This window comes from Syngnathus leptorhynchus, chromosome 1 (assembly GCF_054491065.1).
Source record: "Syngnathus leptorhynchus isolate UIUO chromosome 1, UIUO_Slep, whole genome shotgun sequence".
Classification (NCBI taxonomy): Eukaryota; Metazoa; Chordata; class Actinopteri; order Syngnathiformes; family Syngnathidae; genus Syngnathus; species Syngnathus leptorhynchus.
Window position 1 is genome coordinate 692,144 of NC_141195.1, and position 24,234 is coordinate 716,377.

General features: G+C 44.6%; 1 protein-coding gene across 4 annotated transcripts in view; it reads right to left on the reverse strand.

Moving 5' to 3' along the window:
* Window positions 1–4,858: 4,858 nt before the first annotated feature.
* Window positions 4,859–24,234, reverse strand: part of LOC147061365 (uncharacterized) — a 32,689-nt gene continuing 13,313 nt past the window's right edge. For 2 of the 4 annotated variants that reach the window (XM_085915693.1, XM_085915703.1), the window contains 5 exons: window positions 21,849–22,057; window positions 14,942–15,110; window positions 13,696–13,779; window positions 13,106–13,589; window positions 4,859–7,840 (listed from right to left, as the gene is read on the reverse strand). In XM_085915693.1, the coding sequence (XP_085771819.1) occupies window positions 6,930–7,840; window positions 13,106–13,589; window positions 13,696–13,779; window positions 14,942–15,110; window positions 21,849–22,057 (1,857 nt within the window). In that variant the 3' untranslated portion in view covers window positions 4,859–6,929. Of the gene's footprint in view, window positions 7,841–13,105; window positions 13,590–13,695; window positions 13,780–14,941; window positions 15,111–19,830; window positions 19,954–21,848; window positions 22,058–24,234 lie in introns of all 4 variants that reach the window. The other 2 variants (XM_085915712.1, XM_085915723.1) reach the window with 2 other exon arrangements.

Genomic DNA, 24,234 nt, shown 5'->3' on the forward strand with positions numbered 1-24,234 from the left:
GAATTGTTATGATAATAAAATAATTCTACAATCATATATACAGTATGTGCACCTTACTATAAAAAAAGCTATAATAATAAAAGCTGTTCTAAAACAATATTTACAGTATGTGTTAAGAATTTTCCATGTTATTTAAGTTGTGCTTTGATTTGAGGTAGGGTGCTTTATTTTGAAGGCCGTTTTCAGGCCGTTTTCAGGTGATACCACTTTCTAAACTATGTGTCTAACCTTTAGGACAATGTAGTATTGCTCCAAATGTTGGTTCACCTTCCTTTAGAGGTCCATTTTTGTGTGTTACCACAATCGCGATTTAACATTGTTGGAGCCAATTTAGTTTCCTTGGCTTAAATTCTTGTTTTTGTTTAGGATTTGCTGGCCTTGGGCCATGGACTTATTGGACAAAGCCTTTGGTCACCTGGTTAGTCACCTGATCAAGTAAAGACGGCTGCTCCCATTTGGTAGTCAGTCTCAGTCAGTCTCAGACAAAGAAAGAAGATAGTGGCCTTGAGTGCCGTGAAAGGCGCTATACAAATAAAATGTATTATTATTATTTATAGTAGTGATATAGTTTTTTAACACTCAAAGGCTGCTTCAAACTACTTCAAGCCTGCTCCAAGCATGTAATTTTTTGAAACTTGAAAACTTTGAACTTAGAAAACAAAGTTTAGTTTACTTCTTGGAACCCTTTATGTTTGTAAACAATTTGGATTTGCACCTGTGTGCCACCTGCTTGCCTGCCTGCCATTCCCCCTCCCCCCTTTCTTTGCTTGGCCTACCACCCTTGCCTGCCTGCCATTGCCTCTCTTCCTTGGCCTGCATGCCTGCTTGCTTCCATTTATGACATTCTACCTCCATCTTCAAAAGGGTTTGAGCAACAGCTGTAGAGTGTTTTAAGATAAGCGTGTGACAAGAACTATACAACATCTAACCTTTGAAATTTAAACTGAACTGAAACTGACACTCACAAACATCTCTCCGCTAACTCGTTAACCTGCCCAGTACTTCTTGTTAACATGTTACACGCACACACGTATAATATTTATATTTTCAATATTTATACAAACAATCTGCATGTTATTTGTACTATTATTATTTAGATGTTTGAAAAAAATATTAATGTTCTAATAATAAAATATGCACTTAAATGGTTTCATATACATTTATTGACACAAAAAATGTACAGATGACTTCGTGGATTTCACTTATCGCGGGTGGTTCTTGGAACCAATTATCCGCGATAAATGAGGGATTACTGTATTGTGTTTCAATATGTAAATAAATACCCATTCATCCACATCCATCAATTCATCATCCATCTTCTTCCACTTATCCGGCGTCAGGTCACGGGGGCAACAGCATTAGGAGGGACTCCCAGACTTCCCTCTCCCCAGCCACTTCGTCCAGCTCATCCCGGTGGGATCCTAAGGCATTCCCAACGCGTCCTGGGTCGTCCACAAGGTCTCCTGCTTGTGGGACATGCCGGAACACCTCCCCAGGGAGGCGTTGAGGAGGTATTCTGGTGAGATGCCCGAACCACCTCATCTGGCTCCTCTCAACGTGAAGGAGCAGCAGGTCTACTCCGAGTCTCTCCCAGCTTCTCACCCTCTCTAAAGGAAAGCCCGGACACCCTGCAGAGGGAACTCATTTTGTTCTTTCGGTCCCGACCCATAGCTCATGACCGAAGATGAGGGTAGGAGCGTAGATCGATCGGTAAATTGAGAGCTTTGCCTTTTGGCTCAGCTCTCTCTTCACCACAACGGACCGGTACACGGTCCGCATTACAGCCGACGCTGCACCAATCCGCCTGTCGATCACGCGCTCCATCCTGCCCTCGCTCGTGAACAAGACCCCAAGATACTCAAACTCCTCCACTTGGGGCAGGATCTCATCCCCGATCTGGAGAGGGCATTTCACCCTTTTCCGACTGAGAACCATGGACTCAGATTTGGAGGTGCTGATCCTCATTCCGACCGCTTCACACTCGGCTGTGAACCGCTCCAGCGAGAATTGGAGATCACGGCTTGAAGAAGCCAACAGCACTACATTGTCTGCAAAAAGCAGAGATATAATGCCAAGGTCCCCAAACTGGACACCCTCAACACCTCGGCTGCGCCTAGAAATTCTGTACATAAAAGTTATGAACAGAATCTGTGACAAAGGGCAGTCTTGGCAGAGTCCAACCCTCACAGGGAACAAATCCGATTCACTGCCAGAAATGCGGACCAAACTCTGGAGTCAATGATACAGGGACCGAACCGCCCTTATCAGTTGGGTCGCACTCTGTACTCCCGAAACGCCCTCCACAAAACTTCCCGAGGGACATGGTCAAACGCCTTCTCCAAGTCCACAAAACACGCGGACTCATCATCATCATCGTCGGTTTAAAGTCCGCTTTCCAGGCGCCGCTGGGTTGGACTGGATTCTCGATATGGCTTTCTTCCACTGGGAACGGTCCATGGCCATCTCATGGTTGATGCCAAGTGCCTTCCTGTCGCCTGCCACGGTCGTCTGCCAGGTCTTTTTAGGTCAGCCACTGGGTCTTGTTCCCTCTACGTTATACAACATGACTTTCTTCACCCAGTCATTCTCGTCCTTCCTCACTACATGTCCGTACCATCGCAGTCTGCCTCTCTTCACCCCATCCACTATGGCCTCCACTCCCATCTTCTTTCTCCTCCCTCATTGACACATCCATCTGATGTCCTCATTTCTGCTCTGTTTAGTTTGTCTATTTGTTATGTTTTCAGGGCCCATGCCTCACTTCCGTACGTCATACCACTTCTGACGCAGGCTGAGTACACTCGGCCTCTCATCTTCAGGGATGGGGCCTTAGATGTTAAGAAGGGCATGAGTTCCCTGAATTTCTTCCACCCGCTTCTCACCCATGTGGTCACTGCTGGGTCTACCCCCCTATCACCATTGAGCATGTCTCCAAGGTAGCAGAAGCTGTCCACCACCTCGTACATCTCCCCATCTACTACGAGCCCCTCTTGCTCAGCTGGACTTGGTGACTTCTCCCCTGCACCGCTTCTATTGGAAGGTCTCACTTGCAGCTAGTAGGCTGCTTTTTACTCCACTGCATCTCCGGTGAACCCATCTCTGACAACCCTTGCACCGGATAGAGTTAACTTGCACTCCCTTCCCGCAAACTCCACATGGCCATGCTCCTGACTGCGGTATTACTCCCAGGCCAGCACCACTGACCATGACCTTTGATTTTGCCGCATTCACCTTCATTCCTTTCACTTCCAAGCATGTCTTCCAGACCACTAGCTTCCTAGCTAGGTCTTCTCGACTATGAGCCATCAATACCAGGTCATCCGCGTAGAGCAGCTCCCATGGTAGTCCACCCCTCACTTCCCTTGATACCACATCCATCACGATAGCAAACAGTGATGGGTTGAGCACTGATCCCTGGTGCACCCCTACCCTTACTTCAAACCCATTACTGTCGCCAACTCCTGTTCTAACAGCTGTGCATGCTTTGCAGTAGAGAGCCATCACAGCCTTAACCAGTCCCTCTTCCACGCCTGAATTCTTTAGGGCCCACCTCACCACCTCCCTTGGCACCCTGTCGAACGCTTTTTCAAGTCAACAAAAGCGAACTTCAACCTCTTCCTCTTCTGGTGTTTCTCTTGCATCTGTCGGGTGAAAAAAAATGCATCTGTTGTACCTTTACCAGGTATGAAGCCATACTGCATCTCGTCCACCTCTACCCGTGACCTCACCCTCCTTTCCAACACCCTCTCTAACAGCTTCATTCCATGCTCCAGCAGCTTTATTGCCCTGTATGACCCGCATGCGAGTGGGTCCCCCTTCCCTTGAATTTTGTTCAGTCCTCCGGAATGTGCCCCTCAGCGATAATACTGTTACACAGGTCAGTCATCCACTGCACACCGATGTCTCCCGCTGCCTTTAGCATCTCTGCCACCACTCCAGATGGTCCAGCTGCCTTTCCATCCTTCATGGCCTCCATGGCTTTCCCCACTTCTGTTCTCGTGATCGGGCAACATTCACCCTCCACTTCGTCGCATCCCACCTCTCCATCCCAGTCATTCTACCCATTCAAAAGCTTCTAAATGTACCTTCGCCATACTTCCTTCACTCCTCTGTTGTCTGTCACGATGTTGCCATCTTCATCCTTCACACAGTTTGCACCGGTCACATCACGCCTCTCCTTAACCATTTGCTTCGCTATCTTGAAGAAGCTCTTTTGTCCTCTCTCACTCTCCAATTTACTTGCAAATTCTTTCCTCTTGGTCTCTTGGGCCTCCCACACTGTTGTCCGTGACGCCCCCTTTGCCTCTTTTTCTCCTTCACCACTCTTTCGACGTTGTCATTCCACCACCATGTCTCTCTTTGTCTTGCTTTACCCTTTGACCATCCACACACCTCCTCTGTAGCTTCAAGCAGAGCCTTCTTCATTGCCTGCCATTTGCCATCCACACCACCCGACTCCATCATCTCCTCCACTTCTCCTATTTGCTCAATCTCCTCCCTAAACTCACTTTTATTCCCTGCGCTATGTGGCTTCCACACCTTCAATTTGGGAGGATGCTTCTTGATTAGCAGAGTTAGGTCTCTGATGACTAGGCGATCCTGAGATACACTCTCTTCTCCGGCCGGGGATTGCCGTGGCATCCCTGACAAGGACGCGGTCCTTCTTTCTGACCATGATGTAATTTTTTTGTGCTCTTGCAGCCACCCGAACTGTATGTTACTAATTTGGCTTCGTCCTTCTTGAAAAGCGTGTTGCACAGCACCAGCTCCAGTGCGTCGCAGAACTCCAGAATCCTCTCCCCCTCTGCGTTCCGCATGCCGTACCCTTGTCCCCCATGTACCCCCTCAAAGCCATCTGACTCCCTCCCCACGTATCCATTCAGATCACCTCCCAGATTTATAACCTCATTCTGGTGGATCCCTGACAGCACCATGATGGCCTTGTCCCAGGATGCATCCTTCTCGTCCTGACTTCTGCCAACTTGCGGAGCATAGATTGAAATTAAGTTTGTCAGGCACTTCCCAACGATCAACTTCACAAAGATGATCGATCCGCTCATTTACCCTGCTAATGCTTAGCACTTGATCTATCCACTTTTCAGCGATAAGTACTCCGACACCACCAGTCCCTTCATTGCAGCCTTGCCAGAAGAACTTGTACCTTCTGCCGATTGCACCCAGCATCCTTGCACTTCCACGCTTCCATCTCAACTCCTGGACACAGCAGACATCCACCCTTCTCGTGTGTAGAGCCTCAACCACCTCCCCCGATCCGCGCGACATGTAGCCACCTTAAAACGTGCCCCCTGCCCCTCTCTGTTCTGGTTCAGGCCTCCCCGCAGTCCTTCGGGCTGAGGGCCGTCATATAATCTACCTGCGGTTTGGCCTCCTTCTCCATCATTCTTTTTGTACTGAGAATATAACCTGTAACCTCTGCCTTACCACAGGTACAAATACAACACATTAGACATGTCAAAAGTGATGACAATATCCCTCTGTAGAGATAGGTTTGCGATGACTGTGAGGATGCTGTGTAAACAAACATATATTACAGGGACGTAATGAGTTGACCATTGAAAATGTTCCCTAGCTAGTAATATATACAATTTTCATCTTGTGATTATTTTGAAGTGCTGGCTGGAATCATTAATTCTGTTAATCCTTGCACTTTTGTGTTACACAAAGTGATGCTGGCTCTCCCAGTTTAAAAACCTAAAATGGCCAAACTGTCTCTTGTGGTTCTCCGTAGAATGACTGCGGAAATCTCTGTCATCATCTAATTCATCAGTTTTCAAGTCATCAGTTACCATGAGCTGGAGCCAACCTCTAACTCTAACCCTGTTAAAAATGATGGGCTTTTTGCTCTTTAACCAAAACTCTAATCATACATGGCTAATCAAGGCTAGCTTAGTGCTTCTTGTTGCAGCCTTTCTCACATTTGTATAGGCTTAATGTCACTTGTAAATCATCAGAAATATAGCATGTGGATGGTGTATTAGCTTTGCTGTTTGATTTGTTTGACATAGATGCTGCATTAGCTTTGCTGTTTGATTTGTTTGGCATAGTTCCTGTGTGTGATTTTGATGTGGAATAATGAAAGCCAAGTGGACTTAGCAACCATAATATGTAACCTAAGGACTGGAGGAAGTCTTAGGGTGTATTCATACCTGACAGTTGGGTCCACTTTAAAAGGACCAGGGTTCGATTCTACTGCTGCAAGTGTGAATACACACAAATGAATCCTGGTGCAATATTAAAGAACCGGACCACTTTTTAAGGTGGTCTCGGTTCGCCTCCAAACGAACTCTGGTGTGGTTCGCTTCAGGTCTGATTACAAACAGCATAGATTCGAACCAACAGCACAAATATGCAGAGCAGGAATGAGCATGTTTTCCGCCATCCGGGTCTGTGCTCTGTGTGCCGCCCTAGTCATTGCTGTCCAATGGGAGATCGTCACAAGCGTGGATGTGTTTACAAAATATACTTCACTTGCAAAATGTAGTCTGAATAGGAACCGTACCAAATGAAAAAAATTAAGTCCGTTTTTTGGCCCAGACCAAACAAGTGGACTAAAGGACTTTTCTGGTCTGAATAATTAGTGAAAGGTCAGTTGTCAGGCATACAAAGAAGTATGATTGGTGTCGGGTTGAAACGTTACATATTCACATTTGGTTAATATAGTATTCTCTTCACAATGGATAGGTCAATCCCCACTTATATGTTATTTTCACAAATTATTGGCCAATCTAAAGTACTGAAATGGGCTTGCTGTCTTTTGATGATTCAATGGTAATGGGTCAACAACATGCCTTCCACAGGTAGTGTCAACATTGTCACTTATTATCTATTGATTATAAGCCAACAAACAAAGAACGTGAATTGGAAGGATGTGTCAACCTAGCCTCATTAGGTGTGAGGCTTCCACTCCTTCAGACAGTAGTAACAGATAGCAGAGGGCTGGGGCAGAGTTGAGAGTCCACCTCCATTCGAGTCCCATGGGTGAGTAGTTCTTCCACTGTTGTCCAATCATCAAGGAGCTTGCTGTTCCTCAATCGGTTCTGCTTCCTGTGGCTCAACTCCAGAACCATCTGGGATGACAACGAGCTCTGGCCTCCACCTACCGCTGCCTCTTCATTGCGTCGCTTTTTGTGTTGACGTGAGAGGACTAGGTGACGTCTCCTTTCAGCTCGATTGCAATACAGGCCAGCCCAGGACCCGTCCACCCGTAGGTGACCCCCGAGTTGGTCCAATTCTCCACACACCTCCTCGTCGGTGGTGACCTCACTGCGTTCCTTTGCCAGCCTATAAGCTCTGGCCCTGAGGAGCTGATTCCTGATAGACTTTTGATTGGTCTGGTGACAGTGGGGGTAAAGCGTAGAGCAGTGTGCTCCCAGAGTGTTGTAATGTGGACCAGCAGAAGCTTTTTGGATTCTGGTTTGATTTCCCAGAGTTTGAAACGCACGCCAGTCTGTTGGAGCTCTACAAGAAACCAAACCATGACTCCTAAAGTCCTGTTCCCTACAGCCCCCTGCGCTCTGGCCGGATTTGGTTGTGTTTGGGTGACTGATCAGGCTGGTTCTATCCATGCTGAAACGAGAATGATAATTGGCTCGGCTGCTCAGGAAGAGCGTGTTGTTGGTTGGATGCGGTTGGCTATGGACCTGCTGTGTTACCAGGTTTGATTCAATATTCATAGGGTGACTTGTACTGCAGCGCCGCTGGGCCTCACGCAAATCCATTACAGTCTGACTGCGTCCTGGTACCTCGATTCTATGGCTCCCTCTTGTTTGGTACTGCTCCAGCCACACCGCTCTCCGCTGGCAGGGCTCTGTTTTGCAACCTGGTGGCAGATAAAATCCATCAGCATGGTGCGCGAAAGGTGGCACTCTGCTATACAGGAAACAGATGCGAGATCAAAGCCCTGTCGTAGCAGTAAGGCTTAGTTTAGTTTGGGTGCTAATTTTTTTTCAAAATTATCTGACCTCTTCTGTCTTTTTGGGGTTTGTCAAGGAAAAAAACAGTGTGCTATGATTATGGCGAGATGGATTTGAGTCAGTAAATTGGAGCTGATTTTGCCTACATATTCTCTGGTGGACCTACACTTGACTGATTGTGGTTATTACGGATCTTATACTGTGATGTAGTGCCTGGTGGAAATGGCTTTCAGACCAGTTTGTGAATCCTTTCTGGATCTGCTGACATGTTAAATCGACTTGTTGGACTCATCTGCATTTTTTGTGTGATGTCAAAACCACTGGAAGTTTTCGGTTTTGTTGGGCTCTGGAGGAAGTTCATGAGTCGACTGACAGAGCTGTATACCTTTTGGTCCCACAGACCACAATGACATGTCTCATGTTTGTAATGCACTGATCACCACGCTGTGTATGTGTGGCTGCTTGTGCTCCACAATAATTATTCCATAATTTCCATTTCACATATAGCGGCTCCCGCTATATGTGAAATGGAAATTATGGTCTTGCTGATTGGCTCACCGACGAGTACTAGACTGGGCTCATGTAGGTCAGGGACAGAAACTAGGGAACGAACGAACGATACACACCTCTGAATGCTACTTACTTTCGCTCTGAACAAAACATGCCAGTTTAATAGATGCCAGTTTACTGTTAAGGTAAGCTGTTTTAAGACAAATTTTTACGAAAACTCTAACGTCATTTGCCAATGTTGTCTCGTGCCTGTGGCACCTGCCACTCGACCATGCCCCCTTATTTAAAAATCACCCACACCTGTCACTGGCTCGTTAGTCTCCCTGCTTAAACCCTGCTATCCAGTCACTCCCTTGTCAGTCTGTTCCGTGATGCCACTTGTTAACTCACTGTGCTCCGTCCGTCTGACTCCCGTTACCAACCTTGGCCATTCTCTGACCTGTCTAGCCTCGCCTTGCTTGCCGCCCGTCCTGACCACCTGCCCCTTACTGACCACGTCTTGGACGCCGCTCATCCTGACCACCTACCCGTTACCGACCACATCTTGCTCGCTGCCTGTCCTGACCGCCCGCTCGTCCCCGCCCACGCCCTGCTGCGCGTTTGCCCGGCTGCTCTTTCCACCAGGTGGTGTCCATCCCTCAGCCAGCCAGCTCCGGCGAAGGACGAGCTCGAACGCTACACCACCCCTCACATCTGCCAGCCACCACCCAGCAAAGCCAGCGCACCTGCCCGATCACTGCTCCAGCGCTCCACCATCCCCTTTAACAATAAAGTCTGTGTCGCTCTGCATTTGGTTGTACTGCCTGATACAAATCAGATACAGATGTACTTGTACTGTGGTGGATGACAAAGAGCTCCCTTCCCTCTGAACGTAACTGTTTACTGACTGACTAAAGAGCACATTTAAATAACGTTCTGAGTTACAGAATATGCTGTTCAATTATTCAGAGTGCACAAAAAACTGAATGCCGGTGTGTACCGTAGGTGCTCCAAACGGGCACAGAGTGAGTGCATCAGAACACCTTTCGAGTATGAATGGTGTGTGAATGGGTGAATGTGGGACTTTCAAGACAGAGCACCTGAGTGCAAGTGCACTAAGTGCACTCCATTTGCCGTTCACCATTCCTATGCTGTACAGTAATGACGTATGAATACATGGCTGTAGGTGGGTAGGTAGGTATAAATGGTGGCTGACAACCCCCAAAACATTTGCAAAACAGCGAGGCCGCAAAAGGTGAACCATATAGCAAGGGAAGACTATTCAAGTTATGCTACTCGGACATTGGAAGACTTTGAGAAGATCTTGAAAAGAACCTCCCCTCACACCTGCTCACATTTAAAAACCAGATTTAGACTCTTCTCAGACTGAGATTTTACCAAGACTGTGCATTTTACGTGGTCACAATTTACAAGACTACATTCATAGCCACACTGTGTTCTGACACAGCAGTTTGGAGGAGCCACTTTTCTTGATGCACTCTGAATAACGAAACGGCATTAATGAACAACATTCTCTTTGGAAACAGAACGTTATTCAAATGTTCTGTCAAGTCAGTCAGTCAGTCAGTCAGTCAAGCCGTCATAAGCCAGTTGGAAAAACGGTTTTGTTCAGAGGGAAGGGGGTAAGTCACCCACTGTACCATATGGACAACAACACACTGGAAAATAACTGTTAGTTTTTGTTACTAGCTTTTGTTACTTTGTCTTAAGACAGTTTACCTCAACTGTTAACAGTCAGTTTCTACCAAAGCTGCAATTCCAGAGGTTGAAAGCGTTAGAGAGAGGAAAGTGTATGTCAAGTCAGAATATGAACCAACTGTGATTGATGGCTATCAAAAAGGTTATTAAAAGGTAATTAAAAGGGTATTTAATGTGATTGATGGCGATCAAGAATGTACTAAATATGATTGATGAGGTTAAGGGTTAGATGAGATTGTTATACTTTACATTTTTCTCACCATTCAGAACGACGTGATTTAAGATTTTGTTTTGTTGGGCGTAAAATGTTGTTGCTTCCTGCATCCCCCGTGCCTGAGAATGCAGCCTCTACAGAGGTCAAGGGTGAGTTACGTTTTGCAAATTCTTTCTCACCATTTAGAATGACATAATTTAAGACGTTTTGTTGGGTGTAAAAAATGTTGTTCTATCCTGCATCCTTTTTTTGGGAATTTAGCTGTAATATATCGTCATAGAAAGATGTGTTTGGGCAAAACACTCTCCACGTTGCTCTGTTCCCCCTCCAGGTGGAGGGCGTACATGTCCAGACACATTAACACCCAGAATCTCACCCTTGACCTCTGTGCAGGCTGCATTCTCATTAGGCATGGGGGATGCAGGATGAAGAGTAGTAGCCTTGGCTGACAGGGGCTGTTCTCAGGTTGCTGAGGGCTAGAGACAAAGCCTACAGAGCTGGGGATGAAGCTGGCATGAGAACAGTGAGGGCCAACCTGTCCCGGAGCATCAAGGAAGCGAAAAAGGCATTCACGTGCAAGATTACCGCCCACTTCAAAGACAGCAGGAACGCACGAAGCCTATGGCAAGTCATTCAGACCATCACGGACTACAAGCTCACGCCGCAGAGCTGTGAGGGCGACGTCCCTCTGCTTAATGATCTGAACCGCTTCTTTGCTCGATTTGACGCTCAGAACAGCACTTGCCTGCTGAAGACCCCTCCCCTTCCACACTAGCAGCCCCTGTGCCTCTCTGCCGATAGCGTGAGGAGGACACTTGCTGCTATCGACACCCGTAAGGCGGCGGGGCCCAGACAACATCCCAGGTTGTGCGCTGAAGGACTGCACTGAGGAGCTTATGGGTGTCTTCATAGACATCTTTAACATTTCCCTGCGGCAGGCCATCGTCCCATCATGTTTCAAGGCTGCCATCATCATACTTGTGCCGAAGAAACCTGCTCCTTCCTGCTTCAATGACTACCGCCCCGTGGCTCTGACTCCCATTGTCATGAAGTGCTTTGAGCAGCTTGTCATGACGCACATCAGGTCCGTTCTTCCCCCCACCCTTGACCCCTTCCAGTTTGCATACTGAGCCAAACGGTCCTCTGAGGATGCAATCTGCTCTGCCCTCCACTCAGCCCTCACCCACCTGGAAAAAAAAGAGACTCGTATGTGAGATTGCTGTTTGTGGACTTTAGTTCTGCATTCAATACCATTGTACCACAACGACTCATCTGCAAACTCGACCACCTGGGACTCAGTACCTACCACTGCAACTGGCTACTGGACATCCTCTGTCAAAGGCCTCAGGTGGTACGTGTTGGCGACAATATCTCAAGCAGCATCACGCTGAGCACGGGGGCCCCCCAAGGCTGCGTGCTCGGTCCGCTGCTTTTCACCCTGCTGACGCATGACTGCACTGCAACCTACAGCAACAACCGCATAGTGAAATTTGCGGACGATACGACTCTGGGCGACGAGACTCAATACAGGTCGGAGGTCGACCTTCTGGCCACATGGTGCAGGGACAACAACCTCCTGCTGAACGTCAGCAAGACCAAGAAGATTGTTGTTGACTTCCGGAAGGGTCACACCCAACACCTGCCTCTGTGCTGTGGTGGACAGAGTGAGCAGCACCAGATTCCTGGGGATGCACATCAGTGATGACCTCTCCTGGACCACCAGCACTGCATCACTGGCAAAGAAAGCTTGAAGGCCATGCAGCGCATAGTGAACACAGCTGGTAGCATTATTGGTGCTTGAGTCCCCTCCCTGAAGGACATTTACACCTCCCAATTTACCCGCAAGGCGACCACGAGTGTGAGTGATGTGAGTCACCCCGCTCGCTCTTTATTTGATCTACTGCCCTCTGGGAAGAGGTACAGAAGCCTGCGCTCCCGCACCACCAGACTCACCAACAGCTTCATACTCCAGGCTATTAGGATCCTGAACTCTCTCCCCCCTCCACCCTCGGCTGCATAACGTCCTGGCCTTTTGGGCCACGTTGGCTGCCATCCACGACTCCTCCTGTACTTTTGCGCCATATTCTGACTGTCTTCTGTATGCGCAATTGCTCCATTTCAACCATGTTGTTTTTATTTATTTATTTGTTCATTTATTTATTTATTTATTATTTATTCATTGCTCTTTATTCATTGTTTGTGCCTTCTTGTTTTTACTTTTTGTATTGTTTACTTGAATGTTTTGTTTGTCCGTGGACTAATATAATACATGTATATATAATATGTAATATGTCTTTTCACCGTGGGATAGTAGGAAACGCAATTTCGATCTCTTTGTGTGTCTAGACTTGAATAAACTTACAATAAAGCAGACTTAGACTTTGATATTAATGAGGCTACAGCGTTATGTAGAAGTGTACTGGTATTTTGAGGTATTTTGATACTATTTATTGTCACTGAGGAGAGTTGGGAGGTTGTGGAATATATCCTTTTAGGGGAGCTGGCGTAACAGAAAATAACTGAAAAGCACTGTCTTGGAGTAATAATGTAAGACCAAAACAAAACAAAAAAATCCTAGAAATGTGCTCAGATTTGTTAACCCATCTATGGGGTGGGCATTGTACATTTTCGCCATTGGTCTAGGGACGGACATGACAACACTGTAGTTATTTTGGTACCCTTTACAACCTTTCATAGTAAATAAGGAATATAAATGATAACTAGAGTCCAAGGATGGCGGTCCACTAACCAGAAGAAGGTGAAGTAGGTGAGCGGTTGCGATGCAAAGCGGGACTCCTCTCACCTCGGTGGATGTGCACCTTGGAGGTTGTGCTCTTGGCCATTGTGCAACGAGAAGACTGCTGTGCCCCCTTATGACTCAAGGGCATGGTCTCAGGGATAGACTCCAGATCCCAGCGGCCTCTCTGCTCGTTAGGGGAGTGACCCCAGCGAAGGTGGTGTGCGTGACTATGGATCTTGGGGACACATCGGTGCTCGCCAGTGCTAACACTGTGGAAACCTGAGTCGCTGGGTTCCGAAGAAACCAGAGACTCTGAGGAAGACGAGGACCCCTCTGAGGAGGGGGTGTGGCCCGGTAGTGACGACATAGTATCAGTCTCAGCCTCGGAGAGGGGCACCGGGTAATGTGGGCTGTCTGGGCAACAGCCCAGTCTGCTGTCCAGCTCATTGAGAGGAATGTAGCCCAAAGGACGCCAGGCGGGGCAGTAGTTGGACTGCGTGTAAGAAATTAGCAACGTTAGTGTATGAGAGCAAAATGGTTTTCTCCTTGTTTGTCAAACTTTGTTCATAGATGAAAATATTTGTTACAGGAAGAAAAACCTGTCTTGAGAAAATCTTATTTTCCATTTTTCCAGTGTTGTAACAGCCAAGCAGACAACTCTCAGATTTGGGCATTTCAGGAGCCTGGAACAAAACAAATAAATTTTTAGATGATATTTTGATTCATTAAAGGGATACTTCAGTTGGTTGAACATTGACCCTCATACTGTATATACAAACTATGTATGTAAAAATGTGAGCACTAAAAATCATCCCCCAAGAAGATTCCAGTGATTTAAGGGGCTTTTAATGGTGATTTTTGCCATTTTGGTTCTATTTTTCACATCAGTTTTGTCTACATCACAGCAGGGAGGCAAGCTCTGTAATATGGATTGTTTCCTGGCTTGGTTTGTCACATTCTGTTGTACATCCATCCATCCATCCATCCATCCATCCATCCATCCATCCATCCATCTCCATCCATCCATATACCGCTTGTCCCTACAGGGGTTGCGGGCTTGCTGGAGCCTATCCCAGCAGTCATCGGGCACTAGGCGGGGGACACCCTGAACTGGTTGTGAGGAAATCGCAGGACACACAGAGAAACCATGAAACCTGACTGAACTGGAAATGTTTTGTCAAGGTGAGAGGTCAAAATATCTTCAACCAGAATCCAGACTCTCATTGGAAGCTGCAGGAAGTGTTTAGAGGCTGTTATTTCTGCAAATGGTGGATCTACTAAATATTGATGCTATTTTCTGTTGGGGTGCCCACATTTATGTACCTGCCTACTTGTGTTTAAGTAATGATTGCACACTTCCCATCAATCCTATCACCTTCGTTTCAATTCTCAAATATCGCTATGTTTGTCTGCTATATGATATATTTAACTGAAATTGCTGATTCGAACAATCAATGATTCATCAAGGAAATTCTTGAAAATAATTAGGGGTGCCCAAACGTTTGCATACGACTGTAGATATAGATAGATATATTCTTCCACCACCTGACCCTGGCTTACTGGTCAAAGATTCACGAGTGAATGACGCTGTATTTCAGTTTCTGCTCCCAGCCTGTAGTTGAGCTCAAATGAGCTGAGAAAATAATTGCTTCAAGAAGTGATCTGTACATTCACTCAAAAGATTTGTTTTTTTCAACAAAACATACATGAACGACACAGCACTAGTGCAAAGGCACTCCAGACACACAACTTTGGACAGACACGCAAATTTGTATATGAGCTTTTAAAAAGTCTTACAAAAATGTTTCACATTGCAGTATGTGATCCTTTGAAATAATTGCTCACCTGGTCATCCAGGCGGTCCAGATGGTCCAAGCTATAGGAAATACTTGGCAAGTAGTTGGTGGTGTGATGCTGGGTCCTGGAACCTCTGGACAGGTAACCATTGGTTGGATAGATGTCAGGTGACATCATCAATTTGTTATTGCCAATATACATTTTGTCATATATGCGTCTGTGAGGAGAGTTGTCATAAAAAAAGAATATTAGTCTATTATTATAATATTAACCGTGCTGTCCTGTATCTATATATATTCATTCATCTCGTGAATACTGATGAGGTTAACAAATTGTAGTGCATTGTGGGGACCTTTGTGAACATCAAAAGTCAAAGTCAAAGTCAGCTTTATTGTGAATTTCTTCACATGCCAAGACACACAGAGATCGAAATTGCGTTACCCACTATCCCACGGTGACAAGACATATAACAAATCATCCAAAAACATGACACAAAAAGTAAAAACAAGAAGGCACATACATATGAATAAACAAGAGCGATGAATAAATACAAATAAATAAACAATAAGAGGAGCAGAAATGGAGTAAGTGTGCTCGGTACGCAAATTGAAAGGGGTCAAGGGTGAGAGGGAGCAAAAACAAACTCCAGCCAAATCGGCCTCTACAGAATAATTAAAAGCCATATCATAGAAATATGTCTTTAAACGTGTCTTAAATGTTTCTACTGAGGTAGCAGTTCTAATTATCCATTGGTAGGGCAATGCTCTAGCCCCTGCAGACATTTTCTTGGCCCTCGGTGTCACTAAAAGACTAGCGTTTTGCGAACGAAGGTTACGAGACGGAACATAAGGAACAACTAAGTTGACGAGATGTGAAGGCGCTAGGCCATGCAATGATTTATAGGTTAATAGAAGAACCCTCTTAAATGGCAATGATTTATAGGTTAATAGACTCACATCTTAAATGGACCGGGAGCCAGTGTAAGTTGGCTAATATTGGGGTAATGTGATCAAATTTTCTAGCCATGAGAGCAGCCTTGCAGCAGCATTTTGTACTAACTGTAGACTTTTGATAATGGACTTGGGAAGACCAGAGAATGATGCATTACAATGGTCCAGGCGCGACGTGATAAATGCATGTATAATAATTTCCGCATCACCGGTCGAGAGGATTGGGCGAATCTTAGCAATATTACGAAGGTGAAAAAATGCTATTCTGGTTATATTCTTAATGTGCTTTTGAAAGGAGAGCGTTTGGTCAAATATTACCCCGAGATTAGTTACAGTATCACTCTGAGTGATAGTACGGTTATCTATAGTTATCGTGGTTTCCTTAAATAAATGTTGATAACGAGCTGGACCAATTATCAACATCTCAGTTTTATCTGGGTTCACATGCCTCAAGATTATAACGGTCCCGCGGATCTGTCATTGATAACGGCATATATAATTGGGTGTCATCCGCGTAACATTGAAAACTAATATTATATTTACGTATTATGTCCTCAGGCGGAATCATATAAATATTAAATAGAATTGGTCCTAGTACCGATCCCTGTGGGACACCACACGTAACCTTATAGATCTCAGAGGACTGTCACGATCCGTCTCAGTTCGTTTCCTTGTTGTCCTTACAGATGTAAGATGACAAAACTGGCCAAAAAATAATTTCTGATTTTTGTGGGAGACTCACGATTTTTAACCCTGTCTTCCGCCTGCCCCTGATCTGTCATTCCTCCTGCTAATCTCTAGATTTTACAGTGATGTAGATAGTTTATATTGTGTGAAATGCCACAGTTCCTTGCGTTTCCCTACGTGCGACCTGCTCGTCACTAAGCCTCCCCATATGCTGCTCATATGTCCAGCAGTGCAAGCAGGTGGGCTCTCCCCAAAATGCTGATATCGGGGGGGGGGATTTGCCTACTGCCGGGTGTCGAAAAATACGTCAATCGAAACGACTGTATAGAAACAAACTATTAGGGCACGCAAAAAGAACATTTAAAAACAAACAAGAGGATGAAGAAAAGAACCAGGTGGATGTGAGTGTTTGATGTTACATTTCTGCTGTCCCACGGTTTCTGCACATTACTAGCTAAAATTAAACAGCACACCAGCAGAGACAAACACTTTTGTCTCATCTGTTTACAAAGACAGATGTTATGTTCCATTATTAGCCATGCCGCAAGATGACACGTTCTCCTCTCAGCAGAATAATGCATTTGTTGTCAAATGCTCAAATTGATACCAAACAGAATTTTTATGTCGGCTCCAAACTGTGTGTAAATTTCTTTTAAGAATTTTTCTATGGCCTGTTACCAAGTGGTCTGCCAACAAGCACTGGGCCTTGGACCAGTTGTTGCAGACCCCTGTCGTAGGGGCTGATACTTTCTCACAATCCAAAGTTGGAAAGTATGCATGTGGCAATTATACATATTGCTTATGTGGTGTATTTTTGACGACATATGTCTCTGCATGAGGCCCAAAGACATCTGAGCCGACAGCGTGAGGAGGACCAGGGTTATTTGCGTTGAGCAATTGTGCTTGGTTTCAATAAGGTATGAATGGGTTGACAGGTGTTTTGGGCCACAAAAACAACTAAGTTGAGGGTCTTGTATGGGCAGAGAGCCAGCATGCACGAGGGTCTCAAAGAGTAGTTACTATTCAAAGCGATGACATCATGAGTCTCGCCAGGTATAAGAAAGGCGTTGCCTGGCAGACGGGGGGGCTTTTTGAACATCGTGTCTGGTGGGGGCTTCCGAACATCGTGTCTGTGGGGCGTGAGAGAACATCTTCTGACATCGGCTGAATAAAATCTTTTTCCAACCAGCCATGTGTCCCTGAACCATTTCCTTTTTTAAAAGCCAGCATTTTTCATCAAGTGTTTTCAGAAGACCAGCGAAGCCACGAAGACAATTCACCACATTTTCAAATAAAGCATTTAGGAACCCTAAACAACAATAACGTATCTATACATTCAGACACGACTAAAGTCAGATCACACTCAGAACACAGCAGCACACTAAGCGAGCTTGCAACATTGAATCACATTTTCTATTGCTTATCGGAAACCATGTAATGTCTCGCTAATTACTGAGCCATAGCAAACATAGTACTATTGTATATGTACATCACATATAGTGATAAAGAAAACATAGGGTGGTACGGTGTTGCACTGGTTAGCATGTCCACCACAATTCAGAGGTGCATATTTTTATTCCGGCTCCAGCCTTCCTTTGTGGATACGCCCGGACTGACCGTCGGGAGAACCGGGAGTATTCCCGAAGCGCCGGCCTAGGATTGGCCTGCTGGCCTGCGTCTCTCTGTTTGTTTGTTTTTTGTTTTTTTTTAAGTCTGCTGCGCCTATCAGAGATAGGCCAGGCCACTCAGGCCAGGAGCATGTGAGGAGGGAAAGACGATATGGTTTATATCAATTAACACCTGCCCACACAGTCCGTATCAACCACACAGAGCGCGTGTGGAGGAAGGGGTGTGTTACTATGTCAGGTGCTGTATGCTGTAGCTAGTGAGGAGGATAATGGACTTCAAACTTGGTAAAAAGAAGAGGAAAGGCGGTGCGGAGAGGGACAAAAAAAGAAAGGCGCTGGAGGAGGACGCGGCCAAATGCAGTAAAATTACGGATTTGTTCAGCCCCCCACATTAGAAACTGTGTGCCCGTGTGTGTATGCACGCCAGTTTGCATGTGTTGTGTGCATATGTACTGCTGCCATGTAATTAGACTGATTCATTGTTAGATTTTGTTGTAGTTGATTTTGTAAGTTGAAGTCATTTGTTATTCTTTCTTACTTGCACATTCCTCTAAACTTTCTAAGTGGCCCTGGCTAAATTCATATTGAAATATATGTCTATGTTTCCTATGCAATGGTGGAAATATTGTCGGCCCAGAACCAGATCAGGGCAGCTGACAGATAAAGAACAGACAGTCATCTATCAATGCATGGGATTGAATAGGCTATGACTATGTATGAAACATTTGGGAGAAAATAGCATGTATTTTACCATATCATTCTTTTGATATTGATTAAATGCGTTCTTGTCGATACTGCAATTATTAATTACAATTATTAAAAAACAATTATTATGCTGTTTTTTCTGACACTCCCAGCAGATGCAGAGTAGACTGGCAAGACAAGTCCAGGGAGACAGCAAGACCAACTCAGGGCACAGACAGACAGTCAGACTCAGAGACCTTTTGATTATTTTGCTCACACTCATTCTTGAGATTTTGATTTGTTTTTCCGGTACCACCCACAACAAAACTCAAAGAACGATTGTGTGCATGTGTGTGCGCACAAATGTGTTTTGCTTGTGCCCATGCATTTAAGTGTGGGTGTGAACATGCACGTGTGGACAAGGCCAGGGTGGCCTGGTTACATAACTGACTCCTGGCCTGAAAAAAATTCCTAGTCCGGCCCTGTTGGTGGAGTTTGCATATTCTCCTTGTACAAGGCAAGGCAAGGCAGATTTATTTATTTAGCGCATTTCACACACAAGGCAATTCAATGTGCTTTACATAAAAAGGATTAAAAAAAGACAAAGAACACAGAGCATAAAAAAGGGAAAAATACAGACTATAATGCTTACAAAATGAAAAAATGAAAATTATAAAGAGAGAATTTAAATTTAAGAATACGCTGCGGTAAGCAGTAATGTTTTTAGCCCTGATTTAAAGGAGCTAACAGTTTGAGCAGACCTCAGATCTATGGGAAGTTTGTTCCACAGGTGAGGAGCATAATAACTGAATGCTGCTTCTCCTTGCTTGGTTCTTGTTCTTGGGACACGCAACAAGCCAGTTCCAGATGACCTGAGAGGTCTTTATGCTTCATAAGGAACAAGTAAATCAAGCATGTATTTTGGTCCGAGACCATTCAGCGTTTTGTAGACCAGCAGTAGGATTTTAAAAACTATCCTTTGACTCACAGGAAGCCAGTGTAGCGATCTAATGACCGGTGTAGTATGGTCCAGTTTCCTGGTGTTTGTGAGGACTCTGGCAGCAGCATTCTGGATCAGCTGCAGCTGCCTGATGGATTTTTTTGTTAAGGCCTGTAAAGATGCAATTACAATAATCTAACCTACTAAAAATGAATGCATGAATAGGTTCTTTCATATCTTGTTGAGACAGAAACCTCTTAATTTCAGGTGGTAATAGACAGATTTAGTGTTAAACTTAAGATGGCTGTTAAAGTTTAGGTCTGAGTCAATAATTACACCAAGATTTCTGGCTTGATTTGTAGCTGTCAACGACATAGAGCGAACGTGAGCGCTGATCTTTTCCTTTTAATTTTTAGGTCCAAAAATTATCACCTGTCTTTTCTGCATTTAGCTGGAGAAAATTCTGGCACATTTAATTATTGATTTGATGAATACAGTTTCCCAATGTGAGTTAGGGGACTGTGGTCATGTGATGACATTGAGATATAAAGTTGTGTGTCATCGGCATAAGATGTTCTATAATCTGAGCTAGGGGTACCATATAGATGTTAAAAAGTAGCGGTCCCAGAATGGACCCTTGGGGAACCCCACTTGTGATCTTAGTTCTCTCAGACTCATGGTTTCCCATTGAGACAAAAAAGTCCCTATCTTGTAAGTAAGATTTGAACCATTGTAGCACAGTGCCGGTAAGTCCCACCCACTTTTCCAATCTGCTGAGTAGTATGTTATGATCAACTGTATCAAAAGCAGCACTGAGATCCAGTAATACCAGGACAGAGGATTTGCCTGCATCATTTTAAAAGTACAGTCTCAGCGCTGTGGTGTGGCCAAAATCCAGACTGACGTGTCGAAAAGATTGTTTTGTATCATAAAAGCATGGATTTGCTGGAAAACACCCTTTTCAATGATTTTCCCCAGGAATGGTAGACTTGATCTTGGCCTATAGTTACTAATTGTTGTGGCATCCAGATTTTTTTTTTTTTTTTTTTTTTTTTTTTTTTTTAAGAGGTTTTATTACTGCAGTTTTCAAAGCCTGGGGATACTGGCCTGCTTGAAGAGAACTATTTATTATCTGCAGTACATCTGGAGCTATGCAGCTAAAAACAGTTTTAAAAAAGTTGGAAGGCAGAGTATCAAGGCTGCATGTTGTAGGCTTTAATTTTGAAACCGTTTCTGTTAGAGTTGTATAATCTATGAGGCTAAAATGTCCTAGATTGACTATAGGACAGGAAGGCGCAAGTGTTATCATTCCTGAGCTGGAGCTGCACATTGCTTGTCTCATCTATAATATTTTGTCTGTGAAGAAGGCTGCAAAGTCATTGCATGCCTTGTTAGACAGCAGTTCAGAAGGGATAGACGCTGTACCGTTAGTCAGCCTGTCCACAACAGAAAAAAGTGTGCGATCATTATTGCTGTTTCTATTGATAATCTCAGAAAAATATGATTGCCTTGCATACTTCAGTTTGTGCCTGCGTGAGTTTCTTACGGGTTCCTCCCACATTCCCAAAACATGCATGGTAGGCCGATTGACCACACAAAATTGTCCGTAGGTGTGAGCGTGAATGGTTGTCTATGTCTCCGTGTGACCTGCCATTCCCCCATCAATAAAGTATCTATCTCTCTATCGCTCTATCGCTCTATCACTCCATCTCTCTATCTCTATATCTCTATCTCTCTATCTCTGTCTGTCTGTCTGTCTGTCTGTCAAACAGCAGAGAGAAAACAGACATGCTTTTTTGCCTTATAAACCAGACAAATTAATTTCTCAACGGTCATCAATGGTCATTAAATTTGTACAATATGAATTTGACTTTGGTAAATTATATATTTGTGTGTGTAGGCATGTGTATGTTCTGCCATTGCCCATAAATGCCGTTAAAGCATTACTTTTCTATTAGACAGCGCAATGGCTTGAGTACAAAACAACCAACATTTGACATTTTCAGGAAATAACAGGAAAGGTTTGAAACTAAAAATATGCATGGAACTATATGCATATAACGTACCCAGTGTTGGAACTGCCTCTCCCCTCCTTAACCTCCATCAGTCCTATGTTTCTAAGTGCTTCCCAGTGTCTCTCCGAGTGGGTCGTGTGCGCCATGCGTTTTCTCCGATGACTCCGCCCCATTTTGCCCTCCATCTGCATGTTGGTTAGCTGCAGGTCCACAAAGTGCTGCTGCTCATTTTGATGTCTGGGTTGGGTCGGTTGACAAGCCTGACAAGAAGGGCGACACATAACAGAGCCTCAAAACTACACTGGAAAACACCTCTACAGCCAGACATAGATCAGAAGGAAAAAATGGCTACACAATATGTTCGTCCGTGTACCGGCACACTCGCCCTCGCCAGTCTGTTCTTATTCATAATATAATTGTCCCTCTGTTCTCATTATTTTAAAAGCAGTTCCCCCACCAGTCCATCTCGCTATCCATCGTCAGTCCATGTACGTATGTTGGAGTAATCTCGGGAAAGCCTTGGCCTGCCAGACCAGGGGGCCTTATCTTTTACGAGTTTATGACTCTCCTTTAAACTAAATGCTTTCAATTTAGTTCAAGGAATGTCTTTTGATCCCCGTCAGCCTTATGTTTCCTTCCTGTCCTTATGTTACTTTTGTGTTTGTTTTGTAAGAAGTCTTCACTAACAATGAGCAGGGCTTCTTTGTATAGGCAAGATGTTCTTTGTTTAGTTTAAAGGGACTTCATTCCTTTTAGTTAACTGTAGCTTTGATTGATAGATTGTTGTTGATCGGAACTGTTTTTCTTTGTTAAATGTTATATACAGTTTGAAGCAGTCACATATGTTATCCCATATTTACTCAATGTTTGGTTAAGGAACTGTATACCAGTTACCTCACATTTATAACCTCATATTTGTAACCAGGGCAACCAAAACATTAAAAAGAGGAGCACCCGGAGGAGGAACTCAGAACTGATGGAGATTGTAACTGAGCTTCCTTTCTCTATCGTTCTCCTCGCGAGTAAACTCATCCTGGTTGTCTTCTCCTCTTCGTTCCAGCATGTGATTTAATGTCTGATCATACTTAGACCTGACAACGTATAAAAAAAAGTCATAGTCCAACAGATCCATTGATTTTCAACACCACTTATCCTGTTCAGGGTCGCAAGGGCTGCTGGAGCCTAACCCAACTTTACATGAAGTGAAAAGCAGACTACAACTTCCATTGGTCGCCAGCCAACCACAGGGTATATAGAGTGACAAACAATCATCATTACTGAGCGGGGATTGATCCCACACGGTCTTCACACAAGTGAGGTGAGTGTACCTCTACACTGTTAGTGGTGCACACTAACCTATTTGCAAGAACCACACAGGAGACAGTATGCCCTTTGAGCACTTGCAAGTGGAGAATTTGTTCGTTACTGTAGGTACAGCGATGTTCGAACAAAGTCTGACTTTGGATTCTTGCAGGAGCATATTTATTGAGAACAAGCAGGGTGGGGGGTGACATTGGACATGTTTGGTGGTCACCTCAGCAACTGGTTAATCAGTGCGGAGGGTCTCAGCTCATTTTTTTACAAGATCATGGAAACAGAAACTAGTGGAGCATTTTCGATGACTAACTAAGCAAGAATGTTTCTACACCATTTGGAAAGTTTCAACAACTGAATGGTTAAACTTTTCAGAGTCAAGGAAAGGTAAAAGGTTTAAACAAAGTTAATAATTCTAGTCTACATTCCTACATAATCATACGATCAAGATAATTTGTCAACCCGAACATACACCGTCAGCAACTTTATTCCAATTGTTGAGAAATATAATTAGATTAAAATGGTGGAGTGGATACACAAAAAATATTGCTTCAAAATATAGACAGACTGTAAAACAGGACACAAATGACAAAAAGAGCACACCAGTAGAGCCTCGGGTTTCGACCACAATCCGTTCCAGAAGACTGTTCGAGAAGTGAATTGTTCGAATTTCGAATCATGTTTTCTCATTTCAAATAATGGGAAAAAAAACCGTATCCGTTCCAAGCAAGAAACAGGCCTTTTTAAAGCATTTTTTTCATTTGCACATTTTTGTCCAATCGCGCAACTGCAGCGCACCGTCGAAACGTGCAACCGTAGCGCGTCGGCTACCGCACAACTGCACCGCGCTGGTCGCATTATTGTGACAGAGCCGTCGCTGAAATTTAGAAAATACACTGCTCAAAAAAATTAAAGGAACAGTTTTTTTTATCAGGGTATGGCATGAATTCAATTACACTTTTCTGATAAGGGTTTGGTCAGGCACGTGGCAGAGGGGGTTTTTAATCACTTTCAGCTGCATTTGTGTTGATGGAATTCACAACAGGTACACTAGAGGGGCAACAACGAGATGGTCCCCAAAACAGGACTGGTTTTGCAGCTGGATGCCATTTCAAGCTCCTCC